Source organism: Vulpes vulpes, chromosome 3 (assembly GCF_048418805.1).
Source record: "Vulpes vulpes isolate BD-2025 chromosome 3, VulVul3, whole genome shotgun sequence".
NCBI lineage: Eukaryota > Metazoa > Chordata > Mammalia > Carnivora > Canidae > Vulpes > Vulpes vulpes.
Window position 1 is genome coordinate 98,964,086 of NC_132782.1, and position 16,977 is coordinate 98,981,062.

At 37.7% G+C, this 16,977-nt stretch overlaps 1 protein-coding gene across 1 annotated transcript in view; it reads right to left on the reverse strand.

Moving 5' to 3' along the window:
- The window catches only part of LOC112908326 (phospholipid-transporting ATPase ABCA3-like), a 114,447-nt gene that overhangs the window by 33,543 nt on the left and 63,927 nt on the right, over positions 1–16,977 (reverse strand). Inside the window, exons 6-7 of the mRNA XM_072751293.1 lie at positions 15,527–15,661; positions 3,496–3,625 (exon numbers count right to left, since the gene is read on the reverse strand). Coding sequence (XP_072607394.1) covers positions 3,496–3,625; positions 15,527–15,661 — 265 coding nt within the window. The remainder of the gene's footprint in view (positions 1–3,495; positions 3,626–15,526; positions 15,662–16,977) is intronic.

Below are 16,977 nucleotides of genomic sequence, written 5' to 3' on the forward strand. Positions count from 1 at the left end.
TTTGGAATTAAGGTGATGCTGGCCTCATAGAACGACTTTGGAAGTATTCCACCTCTTTCTATCTTTCCAAACAGCTTTAGTAGAATAGGTATGGTTTCTTCTTTAAATGTTTGATAGAATTCCCCAGGGAAGCCATCTGGCCGTGGACTTTTGTGTCTTGGGAGGTTTTTGATGACTGCTTCAATTTCCTTCCAGGCTATTGGCCTGTTCGGGTTTTCTATTTCTTCCTGTTACAGTTTTGGTAGTTTGTGGTTTTCCAGAAATGTGTCCATTTCTTCTAGATTGCCTAATTTATTGGCGTAGAGCTGCTCATAATATGTTTTTAAAATCATTTGTATTTCCTTGGTATTGGTGGTGATATCTCCTTTTACATTTATGATTTTATTAATTTGAGTCTTTTCTCTTTTGTCTTTAATAAGGCTGGCTAATGGTTTATCTATCTTCTTAATTCTTTCAAAGAACCAACTCCTGGTTTTGTTGATCTGTTCTACAGTTCTTCTGGTCTCTATTTCATTGAGTTTTGCTTGAATCTTTATTAACGGTCTTCTGCTGGGTGTAGGTTTTATTTGCTGTTCTTTCTCCAGTTCCTTTAGGCGCAAGGTTAGCTTGTGTATTTGTGTTTTTTTCCAATTTTTTGAGGGATGCTTGTGTTGTGATGTATTTCCCTCTTAAGACTGCTTTTGCTGTATCCCAAAGATTTCGAATGGTTATATCTTTATTTTCATTAGTTTCCATGAATCTTTTTTAAAATTTATTTTATATTGGTGTTCAATTTGCCAACATATAGAATAACACGCAGTGCTCATCCCGTCAAGGGCCCCCCTCAGTGCCCGCCATCCATTCACCCCCAACCCCCGCCCTCCTCCCCTTCCACCACCCCTAGTTCGTTTCCCAGAGTTAGGAGTCTTTACGTTCTGTCTCCCTTTCTGATATTTCCTACCCATTTCTTCTCCCTTCCCTTCTATTCCCTTTCACTATTATTTATATTCCCCAAATAAATGAGAACATATAATGTTTGTCCTTCTCTGATTGACTTATTTCACTCAGCATAATACCCTCCAGGTCCATTCACGTCGAAGCAAATGGTAGGTATTTGTCGTTTCTAATGGCTGAGTAATATTCCACTGTATACATAAATCACATCTTCTTTATCCATTCATCTTTCAATGGACACCGAGGCTCCTTCCACAGTTTAATTCTTGTCTAATATTTGGTTGTGGTTGACCCTTTCATCTTTTAGCAGGATGGTCCTTTACCTCCCCGTGTTTGAATTTCTTCCAAATTTCTTCCTGTGATTTAGTTCTAGTTTCAAAGCATTTTGGTCTGAAAATACGCAGGGGACAATCCCAATCTTTTGGTATCGGTTAAGACCTGATTTGTGACCCAGTATGTGTTCTATTCTGGAGAAAGTTCATGTGCACTTGAGAAGAATGTGTATTCAGTTGCATTTGGATGGAAAGTTCTGTAAATATCTGTGAAATCCATCTGGTCTAGTGTAACATTTAAAGTTCTTGTTTCTTTGGAGATGTTATGCTTAGCAGATCTGTCATTTGCAGAAAACGCCGTGTTGAAGTCTCCCAGTAGAAATATAATTAAGTATGTCTTAACTTTGGTTATTAATTGATTGATATACTTGGCAACTCCCACATTAGGGGCATAAATATTCATGATTGTTAGGTCCTCTTGTTGGATAGACATTTTAAGTATAATATAGTGTCCCTCTTCATCTCTTACTACAGTCTTTGGGACAAACTTTAATTTATCTGATATGAGGGTTTGTACCCCTGCTTCCATTTGAGAACCAGTTGAATGGTAAATGGTTCTCCAACCTTTTATTTTCAGGCAGTAGGTGCCTTTATGTCTAAATGAGTCTCTTGTAGACAGCATAGATGGGTCTTAAATTTTTATCCAGTCTGAAACCCTGTGTCCTTCTGATGGGATCATTAAGCCCATTCATGTTCAGAGTTATTATTGAAAGATATGAATTTAGTGTCATCATGATACCTATTCAGTCCTTGTTTTTGTGGATTGTTTCCTGGGACTTCCTTTTTCTTTTGCAGGATCCCCCTTAATATTTCTTGTAGAGCTGGTTGGGTGGTCACATATTATTTCAGCTTCTGCCTATCTTGGAAGCTCTGTATCTCTTCTTCTATTCTGAATGACAGCCTTGCTGGATAAAGTATTCTTGGCTGCAGGTTCTTCTCATTTAGGACCCTGAACATATTCTGCCAGCCCTTTCTGGCCTGCCAGGTCTCTGTGGAGAGGTCTGCTGTTATCCTAATACTTCTCCCCATAAAGGTTATGGATTTCTTGTTGCTGCTTTAAGAATCTTCTCTTTATCTTTGGAATTTGCAAGTTTCATGTTAAATTTTGACATGTTGAACGTTTTTTTATTTATTTTAGGGGGTGATCTCTCTATCTCCTGGATCTGAATGCCTGCTTCCCTCCCCAAATTAGGGAAGTTCTCAGCCATGATTTGTTCAAATATGTTTTCTGGTCCTCTGTCCCTTTCGGCATCCTCTGGAATCCCAATTAAACATAAATTTTTCCTTCTAAGGCTGTCATTTATTTCCCTTAACCTTTCCTAATGATCTTTTTTCTCTTTTATCCTCATCTTCCTTCCTTGCCATCAACTTGCCTTCTATGTCACTCACTATTTCTTCTACCTCATTAACTCTCGTCATTAGGACCTCCAGTTTGGATTGCATCTCATTCAATTGATTTTCAATTTCGGCCTGATTAGATCTAAATTCTGCAGTTATGAAGTCTCTTGAATCCTTTATGCTTTTTTCCAGAGCCCAGTAGCTTTATAATTGTGCTTCTGAATTGGCTTTCTGACATTGAATTGTAATGCAGATTCTGTAACTCTATAGCAGAGAATACTGTTTCTGATTCTTTGTTTTGTGGTGAGTTCTTCTTGCTAGTCATTTTGATCAGTGCAGAGTGGCTAAAAACAAGTTGTACTTGGTAGAAGCGCAAGTTCTCTCTGTGGCATTCCAGCTGTTCTCTCTTTATTTTTTTTTAAAGATTTATTTATTCATGACAGAGAGAGAGAGAGACAGAGAGAAAGAGAGAGAGACAGGCAGGCAGAGGGAGAATCAGGTTCTGTGCAGGGAGCCAGACATGGGACTCAATCCTGGGTCTCCAGGATCACACCCTGGGCTGAAGACAGTGCTAAACCGCTGGGCCACTGGGGCTGCCCTGTTCTCTCTTTAAATATCAGGTAGAATTTGTAGGTTTTCAGGATGATTTGAAAGTTATCTAGGGAAATTGGTGGGGACAGGTGACTTGGGAACCCCACTCCTCTGCCATCTTCCCCGCACCCCCTAAATACTAATTTTTAAACTTTATAATGATTTGCACCTTAGGAACAGTGAATTAATCAGAAACTGTGTATATCACTTAAATAAGAATGATATCAATGTCAGGAGGGTACACAGAAGTTTCAGAACTTGAAGCACAGTATCTGTGACTAGGGTGACCATGAAAACTTACCTGTGAGAATCGACATGGTGGTAGTCTTTCCTGCCCCATTAGGTCCAAGAAGAACAGTGATTTGCCCCTCATATACATTGAAAGATAAGTTTTTTACTGCTAAGATGGTATTCCTCTCCGTTGTGAATTCCTGTGAAAACAACAAATGCTAACTTTAAATCTATTATTTTTTTAAAGATTTATTTATTTATTCATGATAGACAGAGAGAGAGAGAGAGAGAGAGGCAGAGACACAGGACGAGGCAGAAGCAGGCTCCATGCCGGGAGCCCAACGTGGGACTCGATCCTGGGCCTCCAGGACCACATCCTGGGCTGAAGGTGGTGCTAAACCACTGAGCCACCCGGGCTGCCCCCAGCTTCTGTCTTGAAGCTGATAATGCCACAGTCGGCTACAATCAGTGTCCTCCTGCTAAGTTCCAGAACTTCATGCTGGATACCCATTATAATAGGTGTCCTTGAGGCACTCCAAACACTACTCATTAGCACATCTGAAAATGTATTCCTCATGCCATATTCCTCACCACAACCCACACAGATGTATAAAGACAGAAACCTGAGACTAACCTACCCTAGATATTTCTCTCTGCCTCATCTACTGAGATTCATCAGTCATTAATCATGCTCACCAATCCACTTACTCAACAAATATTTATTGAGGGCCTTTACTATGTGGCATATACATTGTGTAAGGTACTATGAATACATTAATGAACGAGACCAACACAACTCCTGCTCTCATGAGAGAAAAATGCCAGTAGGAGAAACAGATTTTTAAAATCTGTAAATGGGGATCCCTGGGTGGCTCAGTGGTTTAGCACCTGACTTTGGCTCAGAGCATGATTCTGGAGTCCCAGGATCGAGTCCAGGGACCGAGTCCTGCATCAGACTCCCTGTATGGAGCCTGCTTCTCCCTCTGCCTGTGTCTCTGCCTCTGTGTGTGTGTGTGTGTGTGTGTGTGTGTGTGTGTGTGTGTCTCATGAATAAATAAAATCTTTTTTAAAAATTGCCTGTATTCTTTTTGAGGATTCTTATGGATTCTTCCTTCATATTTAGGTTTTTCATCTATTTTGAGTTTATATTTATGTATGGTGTAAGAAAGTGCTCCAGTTTCAGTCTTCTGCATGTAGCTGTCCAATTTCACCAATACCATCTGTTGAAGAAACTGTCTTTTTTCCATTGGATATCCTTTCCTACTTTGTCAAAGATTAGTTGGCCATCGAGTTAAGGGTAGATTTCTGGACTCTCTATTCGGCTCCATTGTTCTATGTGTCTGTTTTTGTACCAGCATCATACTGTCTTAATGACTATAGCTTTGTAATATAGCATGAAGTTTGGAATTGTGATGCCTCCAACTTTGGTTTTCTTTTCCAACATTACTTTGGCTATTCAAAGTCTTTTCTGGTTCCATACAAATTTTAGGGTTGTATGTTTCAGCTCTGTGAAAAATACTGATAGTATTTTGATAGGGATTGCATTGAATGTGTAGGTTGCTCTGGGTTGTACATTGTAACAATATTTGTTCTTCCAATATGTGAGCATAGAATGCTTTTCCGTTTTTTGTATCTTCCTCAATTTCTTTCATAAGTGTTATATAGTTTTTAGAGTACTGATCCTTTACTTCTTTGGTTTATTCCAAGGTATCTTATATTTTTTGGCACATTGTAAGTGAGATCAATTCCTTGATTTCTTTCTTCTGCCTCATTGTTAGTGTATGGAAATGCAACGGACTTCTGTGCATTAATCTTATTTATATCCTGCCACTTTGCTGAATTTATTTATCTATTCTAGCAATTTTTGTGGGGAATCTTTTGGGTTTTCTGCAGAGTACCATGTCATCAATGAAGATTAAGAGTTTGGCTTCTTCTTTGACAATTTAAATGCCTTTTATTTCTTTTTGTTGTCTGATTGCTGAGGTTAGGACTTCCACTACTATGTTGAAAACAGTGGTGAGAGTAGACATACCTGTCATGTTCCTGATCTCAGGAGAAAAGCTCTCAGTTTTTCCCCATTGAGGATGATATTCACTGTGGGTTTTTCATATAGGGATTTTATGATACTGAGGTATGTACCTTCTATCCCTATACTTCCGAGATTTTTTATCAAGAAAGAATGCTGTATTTTGTCAAATTCTTTCTCTGTATCTATTGAGAATATCACATATTTCTTGTCCTTTCTTTTACTAATGTGATGCACCACATTGATTAACCTGCAGATTTTAGAAAAATCTGGCAGCCCAGGAATAAATCCCACTTGGTCATGGTAAATAATCCTTTTAATATACCACTGGATCCCATTGGCTAGTATCTTCTTGAGAATTTTTGCATCCATGTTCATTAGCAATATTGGTATGTAATTCTTTGTTTTTTGGTTCATTTTATTTTTATTTTTATTTTTTTAAAATAATAAATGGTATGTAATTCTTTTGGTGTGGTCTTTGACTGGTTTTGGGATCAAGGTAATGCTAGACTCACAGAATGAGTTTGGAAGTTTTCCTTCCATTTCTATTTTTTGAAACAGCTTCAGAAGAACCAGTATTAATTTTCTTCTTTAAATGTTTGGTAGAATTCCACTAGGAGGTCACCTGGTCCTGGACTCTTGTTTGTTGAGTGATTTTTTGTTTGTTTGTTTGTTTACTGATTCAATTTCTTTGCTGGTTATGAGTCCATTCAGGTTTTCTGTTTTCTTCCTGTTTCAGTTTGGTAGTTTATATGTTTCTAGGAATGCCTCCATTTCTTCCAGATTACCCAATTTGTTGACATATAATTGCTCATAAAATTCTCTTATAATTGTATTTATTTGTTGTTAATTGTGATCTCTCCTCTTTCACTCATGATTTTATTAATTTGGGTTCTTTCTCTTTTTTTAAGATATTATTTGAAAGAGAGAGAGGTCACAAGCAGGGAGTTACGGCAGAGGGAGAAGGCAAATCCCTGCTGAGCAAGGGAGGCTGATACAGGACTCGATCTAGGACCCTGGGGTCATGACCTGAGCCGAAGGCTGCCACTTAACCAACTGGGGATCATGACCTGAGTCGAAGGTAGACACTTAAACAACTGAGCTACCCAGGCACCCTCTCTTTTCTTTTTCATTTAAGTCTGGCAAAGGGTTTATTAATCTTATTAATTCTGTCAAAGAACCAGCTCTTAGATTCATTGATATGTTCTACTTTTTTTTAATTTCTGTATCAATTGATTTCTGCTCTAATCTTTATTATTTCTCTTCTCCTGCTGGATTTAAGCTTTATTTGCCATTGTTTCTTCAGCTCTTTTGGGTGTAAGGTTAGCCTGTATATTTGAGACTTTTCATTTCTTGAGAAAGGCCTGTATTGCAATATACTTCCCTCTCAGGACCACCTTTGCTCCATTCCAAGGTCCTGAACTGCCCCACTTCCATTTTCATTTGTTTCCACGTATTTTATTTATTTATAAAATAAATTCTTTTATTTTCTGGTTGGCCCATTCATTCTTTAGCAGGATGCCCTTTAACCTCCATGTATCTATGTTCTTCCAAAGTTTCTCTTGTGACTGAGTTCAAATTTTAAAGCACTGAAATTTATGGTCTGGAAATATGCATGGTATAATCTCAGTCTTTTGGTACTGGTTGAGACCTGATTTGTGATCCAGTATGTGATCTATTCTGGAGAATATTTCATGTGCACTTGAGAACAATGTGTATTCTGCTGCTTTAGGGTGAAATGCTCTGAACAGAAAACTAAAGTTTATCCCAAAGACTGTAGTAAGAGATGAAGAGGGACACTATATCATACTTAAAGGATCTATCCAACAAGAGGACTTAACAATCATCAATATATATGCCCCAAATGTAGGAGCTGTCAAGTACATCAATAAATTAATAACCAAAGTTAAGACATACTTAGATAATAATACACTTATACTTGGTGACTTCAATGTACTGCTTTCTACAATCAACAGGTCTCTAGGCACAACATCTCCAAAGAAACAAGAGCTTAAATGTTACACTAGACCAGATGGATTTCACATATATTTACAGAACTTTCCATCCAAATGCAACTGAATACACATTCTTCTCAAGTACACATGAACTTTCTCCAGAATAGACCACATACTGGGTCACAAATGAGGTCTTAACTGATACCAAAAGATTGGGATTGTCCCCTGTGTATTTTCAGACCATAATGCTTTGAAATTAGAACTAAATCACAAGAAGAAGTTTGGAAGGATTTCAAACACGTGGAGGTTAAGGACCATCCTGCTAAAAGATGAAAGGGTCAACCAGGAAATTAGAGAAGAATTAAAAAGATTCATGGAAACTAATGAGAGGAAGATACAACCATTCAAAATCTTTGGGATACAGCAAAAGCAGTCCTGAGGGGGAAATATATGGTAATACAAGCATCCATTCAAAAACTGGAAAGAACTTAAATACAAAAGCTAACCTTGCACCTAAAGGAGCTGGAGAAAAAATAGCAAATAGATCCTACACCCAGTAGAAGAAGAGAGTTAATAAAGATTCGAGCAGAACTCAATGAAATAGAGACCAGAAGAACTGTGGTACAGATCAACAAAACCAGGAGTTGGTTCTTTGAAAGAGTTAATAAGATGGATAGCCAGCCTTATTAAAAAGAAAGGAGAAAAGACTCAAATTAATAAAATCCTGAATGAGAAAGGAAAGATCACTACCAACACCAAGTAAATACAAATGATTTTAAAAAACGTATTATGAACAGCTATATACCAATAAATTTGGCAATCTAGAAGAAATGGACACATTTCTGGAAAACCACAAACTACCAAAACTGGAACAGGAAGAAAGAGAAAACCTGAACAGACCAATAACCAGGAAGGAAATTGAAGCAGTCATCAAAAACCTCCCAAGACACAAAAGTCCACGGCCAGATGGCTTCTCTGGGGAATTCTATCAAACATTTAAAGAAGAAACCATACCTATTCTACTAAAGCTGTTCGGAAAAATAGAAAAGGATGGAATACTTCCAAAGTCGTTCTATGAGGCCAGCATCACCTTAATTCCAAGACCAGACAAAAACCCACCAAAAAGGAGAATTATGGACCAATATCCCTGATGAACATAGATGCAAAAATTCTCAACAAGATACTAGCCAATAGGATCCAAGAATACATTTAGAAGATTATTCACCATGACCAAGTGGGACTTATCCTCAGGATGCAAAGCTGGTTCAACACCCATAAAACAATCAATGTGACTGATCATATCAGCAAGAGAAAAACCAAGAACCATAGGATCCTCTCAATAGATGCAGAGAAAGCATTTGACAAAACACAGCATCCATTCCTGATCAAAACTCTTGGGAGTGTAGGGATAGAGGGAACATTCCTCAGCATCTTAAAAGCCATTTATGAAAAGCCCACAGCAAATATCATTCTCAATGGGGAAGCACTGAGAGCCTTTCCCCTAAGATCAGGAACAAGACAGAGATGTCCTCTCACCAATGCTATTCAACATAGTACTAGAAGTCCTAGCCTCAGCAATCAGACAACAAAGAGAAATAAAAGGGATTCAGAGTGGCAAAGAAGTCAAACTCTCCCTCTATGCAGATGACATGAAACCGTACATAGAAAACTCAAGACTCCACCCCAAGATTGCTAGAACGCTACAGCAATTTGGCATGTGGCAGGATACAAAATCAATGGCCAGAAGTCAGTGGCATTTCTATACACTAACAATGAGACTGAAGAAAGAGAAATTAAGGAGTCAATCCCATTTACAATTGCATCCAAAAGCATAATATACCTAGGAATAAACCTAACCAAAGAGGTAAAGGATCTATACCCTAAAAACTATAGAACACTTCTTTTTTTTTAATTTTTATTTATATATGATAGCCACACATAGAGAGAGAGAGAGGGAGAGAGAGAGAGAAAGAGAGAGAGAGAGAGAGAGAGAGGCAGAGACACAGGCAGAGGGAGAAGCAGGCTCCATACACTCGGAGCCCGATGTGGGACTCGATCCTGGGTCTCCAGGATTGCGCCCTGGGCCAAAGGCAGGCGCCAAACTGCTGCACCACCCAGGTATCCCTATAGAACACTTCTGAAAGAAATTGAGGAAGACACAAAGAGACGGAAAAATATTCCTTGCTCATGGTTTGGAAGAATTAATATTGTGAAAATGTCAGTGTTACGCAGGGCAATTTACATGTTTAATGCAATCCCTATCAAAATACCATGGACTTTCTCCAGGGAGTTGAAACAAATTATCTTAAGATTTGTGACAGGCACTGAGGGGGCACTTGATAGGATGAGCACTGGGTGTTATTCTGTATGTTGGCAAATTGAACACCAATAAAAAATACATTTATTATATAAAAAAAAAAAGATTTGTGTGGAATCAGAAAAGACCCTGAATAGCCAAGGGAATACTAAAAAAGAAAACCATGGCTAGGAGCATCACAATGCCAGATTTCAGGTTGCACTACAAAGCTGTGATCATCAAGACAGTGTGGTACTGGCAGAAAAACAGACACATAGATCAATGGAACATAATAGAGAATCCAGGAATGGACCCTCAACTTTACGGTCAACTAATATTTGACAAAGGAGGAAAGACTATCCACTGGAAGAAAGACAGTCTCTTCAATAAATGGTGCTGGGAAACTTGGACAGCAATGTGCAGAAGAATGAAACGTGACCATTCTCTTACACCATACACAAAGATAAACTCAAAATGGTTGAAAGATCTAAATGTGAGACAAGATTCCATCAACAACCTAGAGGAGAACACAGGCAACATCCTTTTTGAACTCTGCCACAGTAACTTCTTGCAAGATACATCCACGAAGGCAAGAGAAACAAAAGCAAAAATGAACTATTGGGACTTCATCAAGATAAGAAGCTTTTTCACAGCAAAGGATACAGTCAACAAAACTAAAAGACAATCTATAGAATGGGAGAAGATATTTGCAAATGACATATCAGATAAAGGGCTAGTATCTAAGATCTATAAAGAACTTATTAAACTCAACACCAAAGAAACAAACAACTCAATCATGAAATGGACAAAAGACATGAACAGAAATCTCACAGAGGAAGACATAGACATGGCCAACACGCACATGAGAAAATGCTCCACATGACTTGCCATCAGGGAAATACAAATCAAAACCACAATTAGATCGCACCTCACACCAGTGAGAATGGGGAAAATTAACAAGGCAGGCAACAACAAATGTTGGAAAGGATGTGGAGAAAGGGGAACCCTCTTGCACTCTTGGTGGGAATGTGAACTGGTGCAGCCACTCTGGAAAACTGTGTGGAGGTTCCTCAAGGAGTTAAAAATAGATCTGCTCTACGACCTAGCAATTGCCCTGCTGGGGATTTACCTCAAAGATACAGATGCAATGAAACGCCGGGACACCTGCACCCGATGTTTATAGCAGCAATGTCCACGATAGCCAAACTGTGGAAGGAGCCTCTGTGTCCATCAAAAGATGAATGGATAAAGAAGATATATATATATATATATATATATATATACACACAATGGAATATTACTCGGCCATTAGAAACGACAAATACCCACCATTTGCTTCAACATGGGTGGAACTGGAAGGTATTATGCTGAGTGAAGTTAGTCAATCAGAGAAGGACAAACATTATATGGTCTCATTCATTTGGGGAATATAAAAAATAGTGAAAGGGAATAAAGGGGAAAGGAGAGAAAATGAGTGGGAAATATAAGAGAGGGAGACAGAACATGAGAGACTCCTAACTCTGGGAAATGAACTAGGGGTGGTGGAAGGGGAGGTGGGCAGGGGGTGGGGGTGACTGGGTGACGGGCACTGAGGGGGGCACTTGATGGGATGAGCACTGGGTGTTATTCTATATGTTGGCAAATTGAACACCAATAAAAAAATAAATTAAAAGAAAAGATGCAATGACAAAAAAAGATGCAACTACATATCATCTATAAGAAATCTACTTAAAAGACATAGATTAAAATTAAAAGTATGGAGAGAGATATATCGTGGTACAAAAATTACTAATATGGAGTAGCTATATTAATTTCAGACAAAATAGATTTCAGAACAAGGAAAACTATCAGGGATAAGGAGAGGCATTTTCAGATGATGTCAGCAAGATGTCAGAATAAAAGGTCCTCAGCTCTAGCTCTCCCCCACACATAAACAGATTTAGCAACTACTCATGAAGAAGAATGGCATTGTGAGATTTCTGGAGCCCAGGGGTAAGGTTATAGCACCCTGGTAGAGCACAGAAACTGAGGGAAAGAGAAGCAGTTTTGTTCTGCCCACATTGCTTTTCCTCCAAGCCAACATAGAAAAGCATCAATAAAGATCCCTTCAAGCCCACAATTTCTCCAGTGGCAAAAAGAGAGAAAGAGGCAGACATCCAACTTCCCCAGATTTCTGTCTTTCCCACTTGTGTCTTGCCTTACATGGAATGCCAGGGGAACTAAAACAGCTAGACCACCAGAAAGAGCTGGGACCAAGGTGGTGGCACTAGTGTATCTCAGTGGTAGTTCCACAGTGGTAGTTCCATCAGACATCCCTGCCCAGTCACATGTCTCCACTGATAGATCCTCCTGAATACCGAGGCCCACCAGCTGATCCTGTGAAACAGAGCCCCTCCCAGCAATCATGTGGGAATGCGGAGACCAGGCCCCCTTCCATGACCAAAAAGCCCCACTAGCCAGCCCCACTAGACTATAGTCCCACTAGACTGCAGAGCACCAGCAACAGGCCCTGTCTAACAATATACTCTGCAGCTATCATACAATGGCACACTCTATGGGCTCCAATAGTAAGCCACATTTGCCCATGGGTCCCACAAGCTGGCCCACCCAGTATCCAGTTTAGGCGGACTGATAAATGTCTTTTCTTGCCAAAGGCAGTTTGTAAAAAATGGAAGAGATATCTTAAATGTGCAAGATACCAAGGCAAAGTTACAGGGATCATGAAAGATTAAGGAAACATGACACCACTAAGGGAAACTAATAAAGCTCCAGTAACTAAGCCTAAAGAAACAGATTATAAACTGCCTGACAAAAATTCAAAATAATCATACAAAAGAAAAAAGCTTAGTGAACTAAGAACTCAGGTAGACAACTAAACAAAAATACATAAACAAATGAGAAGTTCAAAAAGAGAGAAGCCATGAGAAAACAAAAATCCTACAGCTGAAGAATACAATGACTGAATTGGAAAAAGAATTAAATAGAAAGCTTCAATGACAGACTCAATCAAGCTGAAGAGAGACTTAGTGAACTCAAATACAGGTCATTTGGAATTATCCAGTCAGAGGAACAAAAAGAAAAATGAAAAATAGGGAAGAAATACTATGGGACATATAAGATAACATGAAAAGAAATGACATATTCATTAAGAGCCACAAAAGTAAGAACAGATAGAGGAGTCAGAAAGGTTATTTGAAGAAAATATGGCTGAAAATTTCCCAGATCTGGGGATAGAAATGAACATCTAGATTCATAAAGCTTAAAAATGCCCAAATAGGTTGAACCAAAGAGGTCTACATAAAGCCACATTATGATTACATTGTCAAAGGTTAAAGACAAAGAGAATTTTCAAAGCTCCAAAAGCAAACTAAGTCATCATGTACAAGGTAATCCATATAAGACTATCAGTGGATTTCCTATCTGGCCAGGAGACAATAGGATGATATATTCCAAGCACCAAGGAAAAAACTGCGAACCAACAATACTTAGTAAAACCGTCCTTGAAAAACAAAGGAGAAGTAAAGACTTTCTCTGTTAAAACAAAAGCTGAGCAAGTTTATGACCATTAGACCTGCCTTACAAGAGGTGATAAAGGAAATTTTCCTTTTGAGATGAGTTGATGTTAAAGAACCACACAAAAGCATATGAAAATACAAATCTCATCAGTAAAAGTAAATATACAGACAAACATAGAATATAATAATACCATAATAGTGGTGTATAATCACTTTGAAATGGTATTAAACAAACACAAAATGAGTTAAGAGTAACTATGGTTGCAAAATTTGTTAGTGGATACACAATACAGAAAGAAGTAAATACTGACATTAATAAAGTGTCGAGAGGGAATAAAAGTGTAGAACTGTTGGATGCAATTAAGATTAAGGTGTTACCAGCTTAAAATAGATGTCATAATTATAAGATTCAATACAGCTTCAGGGTAATGACAAAAAAAATGTGTAATAGGCACATAAAAGAAAAGAGAAAAATCAAAGCATAACAGCACCAAAAAAATCATCAAACCAAAAAAAAAAAAAAAAAAAAGCAAAGGAAGAGAGGACAAGACAATCATAAAACAGTTGGAAAACAATTAACAAAGTGGCAATAGTAAAACCTGACTTATCAATAGTTACTTTAAATGTAAATGGATTAAATTCACCAATCAAAAGACCTAGAATGACTGAATGTACTTTTAAAAAAAAGACCCAACCAAATGCTGTCTATAAAAGATTTACATATATTTAAGCATACACACGGGTTAAAAGTGAAGGGATGGAAAAATATGTCGTGCAAATGGTAACCAAAAGAAAGAAGTGGCTATACTTCTATCAAATAAATTAGATGTTAAGTCAAAAAGTTACAAAAATCAAAGAAGATGATTATATTATGGTAGAAGAATCAATTCAACCAGAGACACTGCAATTTTAAGTATACATGTAACCAACATCAAGCCATCTAAATATATAAAGCAAATATCAACATATCTGAAGGAAGAAATAGGCAGCAAAATAGTCATAACAGTAAGAGACATCAATAGCCCACTTTCTTTTTTAAAAAAGATTTTAAAATTTTATTTTAGAGAGAGAGAGAGAGAGCAAGAGCAGAAGAAGGAGCAGAGGGAGAAGCAGAAGCAGACTCCTTGGTGAGGAGAGAGCCCAATGCACCGTTGGGTCCCAAGACTTGGGATCATGACCTGAACCGAAACAGACATTTAACTGACCAAGCCACCCAGGTGCCCTAATAGCCCACTCTCAATAATGGATAGATCATCCAAACAGAAAATCAATAAGACAACAGCAGTCTTAAACATACCAAACATCTAACAGAGATATAGAGAAAACTCTACACAACAGAATACTTGTTCTTTTCAAGTGCATGTGAAATATTCTTTTTTTTTTTTAAATTTTTTTTTAATTTTTATTTATTTATGATAGTCACAGAGAGATAGAGAGAGAGGCAGAGACACAGGCAGAGGGAGAAGCAGGCTCCATGCACCGGGAGCCCGACGTGGGATTCGATCCCGGGTCTCCAGGATCGCGCCCTGGGCCAAAGGCAGGCGCCAAACCGCTGCGCCACCCAGGGATCCCTGAAATATTCTTTAGGATAGATCACACACTGGGTCTCACAGTAAGTCTTAAATTTAAGAGGATTGAAATGATTTTACAGATCTTTTCTGACTATAATAAAATAAAACTAAAAGTCAATAAAAAGGGGAAATTGGAAAAATTCACAAATACATGAAAAGTGAATAAAACATTCTTAAACAACCATTAGGTCAAAGAAGAAATCAAAACAGGAAATTAGAAAATAGCTCAAGACAAATGAAAACAAAAACAACATACCAAGAAAAAGCTGTACTAAGAACAAATTTATAAAAATAAAGGCCTACATAGGGGTACTTAATTGATCCAAATTAACTAATACATCCAGGAACAACTCCTCACCAAATACTTGGACAAAGAAGAATTCAGCCAAATGTATAACTGGTGGAACAAGTAAAACCACAACTGTGAACATAAATTATGTACACATCAAATCATCATCACAGTTCCAACTAGACATTAGTTCTTATACTGGAAGTACTGTAAAAGACATCGCTATTGTAAGACAAAGCTGGGTTCCATTCTGAAGAAAGGATAAAGAAGCCCATGAATTTGTACTTTATTTGCATATCTGTCATTTTTACTTTGTCAATTAATATGCTGAATACAACTTTTATTAACATCTTATGGTAGGAGGGTAGGGCCATGGCCAGTGAAAACATTTACTATACACTATAAATTAACTTTCAGATGCATTAGGAAAAAGAGATTTATAAGAGTACCTTGTATAGATTTTGAATCCTGATACCAACCACCAAGTCAACAGGTTCATCTTCAAAATAATCACTTTTAATCGCATCAGTAATTTGCCTTTCTTCCTTCTTAATGCTTAAAGCTTTATTAAACCAGTAGGATTTCTAAGAAAAGACCAAAACCATAATTATCATGATGTCACTGAAAAATTAAATCTTCTTAACACTTTAGTTCATTTCACTTTGGTTTCAAGATGGGTTGAAGCACATATATTGAAACAAAATTTGGAAGCAAACTGCCTAGAATGTGAACTTCTATGCAATAAACACAAAACGTGTTATTTAAAAATCTCACTTTCCAAGGGGCACCTGGATGGCTCAGTCAGTTAAATGTCTGCCTTCAGCTCAAGTCATGATCCTGGAGTCCTGGGATTGAGCCCTGCATCAGGCTTCCTGCTCAGTGGGGAGTCTGCTTCTCCCTCTACCCCTCCCCCTGACTTGTGCCCTCTCTCTTTCAAATAAACAAATAAATACAATCTTTAAAATAAAATAAAATCTCACTGTCAAGAAGAAAGACAAAAGAAAATATACTTTAAAATGGCTCAGTGAGGGGCACCTGGGTGGCTCAGTGGTTGAGTGTCTGCCTTTGGCTCAGGTGGTGATCCCAGGGTCCTGAGATCAAGCCCCACATCAGGCTCCCCATGGGGAGCCTGCTTCTCCCTCTACCTGTGTCTCTGCTTCTCTGTGTCTCTCATTAATAAATAAATAAATAAAATTTAAAAATAAATAAATACATAAAATGACTCCGCGAAAAGTATTTGATTACTCTAAGTCAGGTCTCTTTATTTGGATATGCAGTATACAGACCAGCCCCTGGAGATTCCTAACACGTTTTCAATGAGTCTATGAGTTCAAAATTCTTCTTCATAAAAATACTTTAAAAAATACATTATTTGCCTTTCTATGACATTGATATTGTGTCTACTATCAGATTTTGTGTCTCCTGGAATTGAATGCCTTGAATATGATTTTTTAAATATTCTGTGTGGTGAAATGGGAAATATGAATAAAGCATTTCTATAGAAAATGGAAATATAATGGGAGCTCTGAGAAAAATTACTGTGTCATTGTTTGAGTCATGAACTAGCCTCTTTTTTCATGGAATATCACTTTTCTCTGAAAGAATGAGAAACAAGTATTACGGTTCTTCAGACTTAGATATGTAGCAGACATTTTCTTGAAAATTAATAAAGAGATATTAACATTTCAAGGAAAAGAACAATATATGCTGCTAAAAATAAAATTTGAACATTTAAGTGAAAATTAGAATTTTGAAAAACTGATATCCACTGTTGTGACAAATTTCCAATTCTTAAAAACTATCATGATGACATCATGTTGACAGTAATAAATGTGATGCTTTGATAATGGATGATGAAATGTGTCATCACTTGGAAATGTGTCATCACTTGGAAGGTATG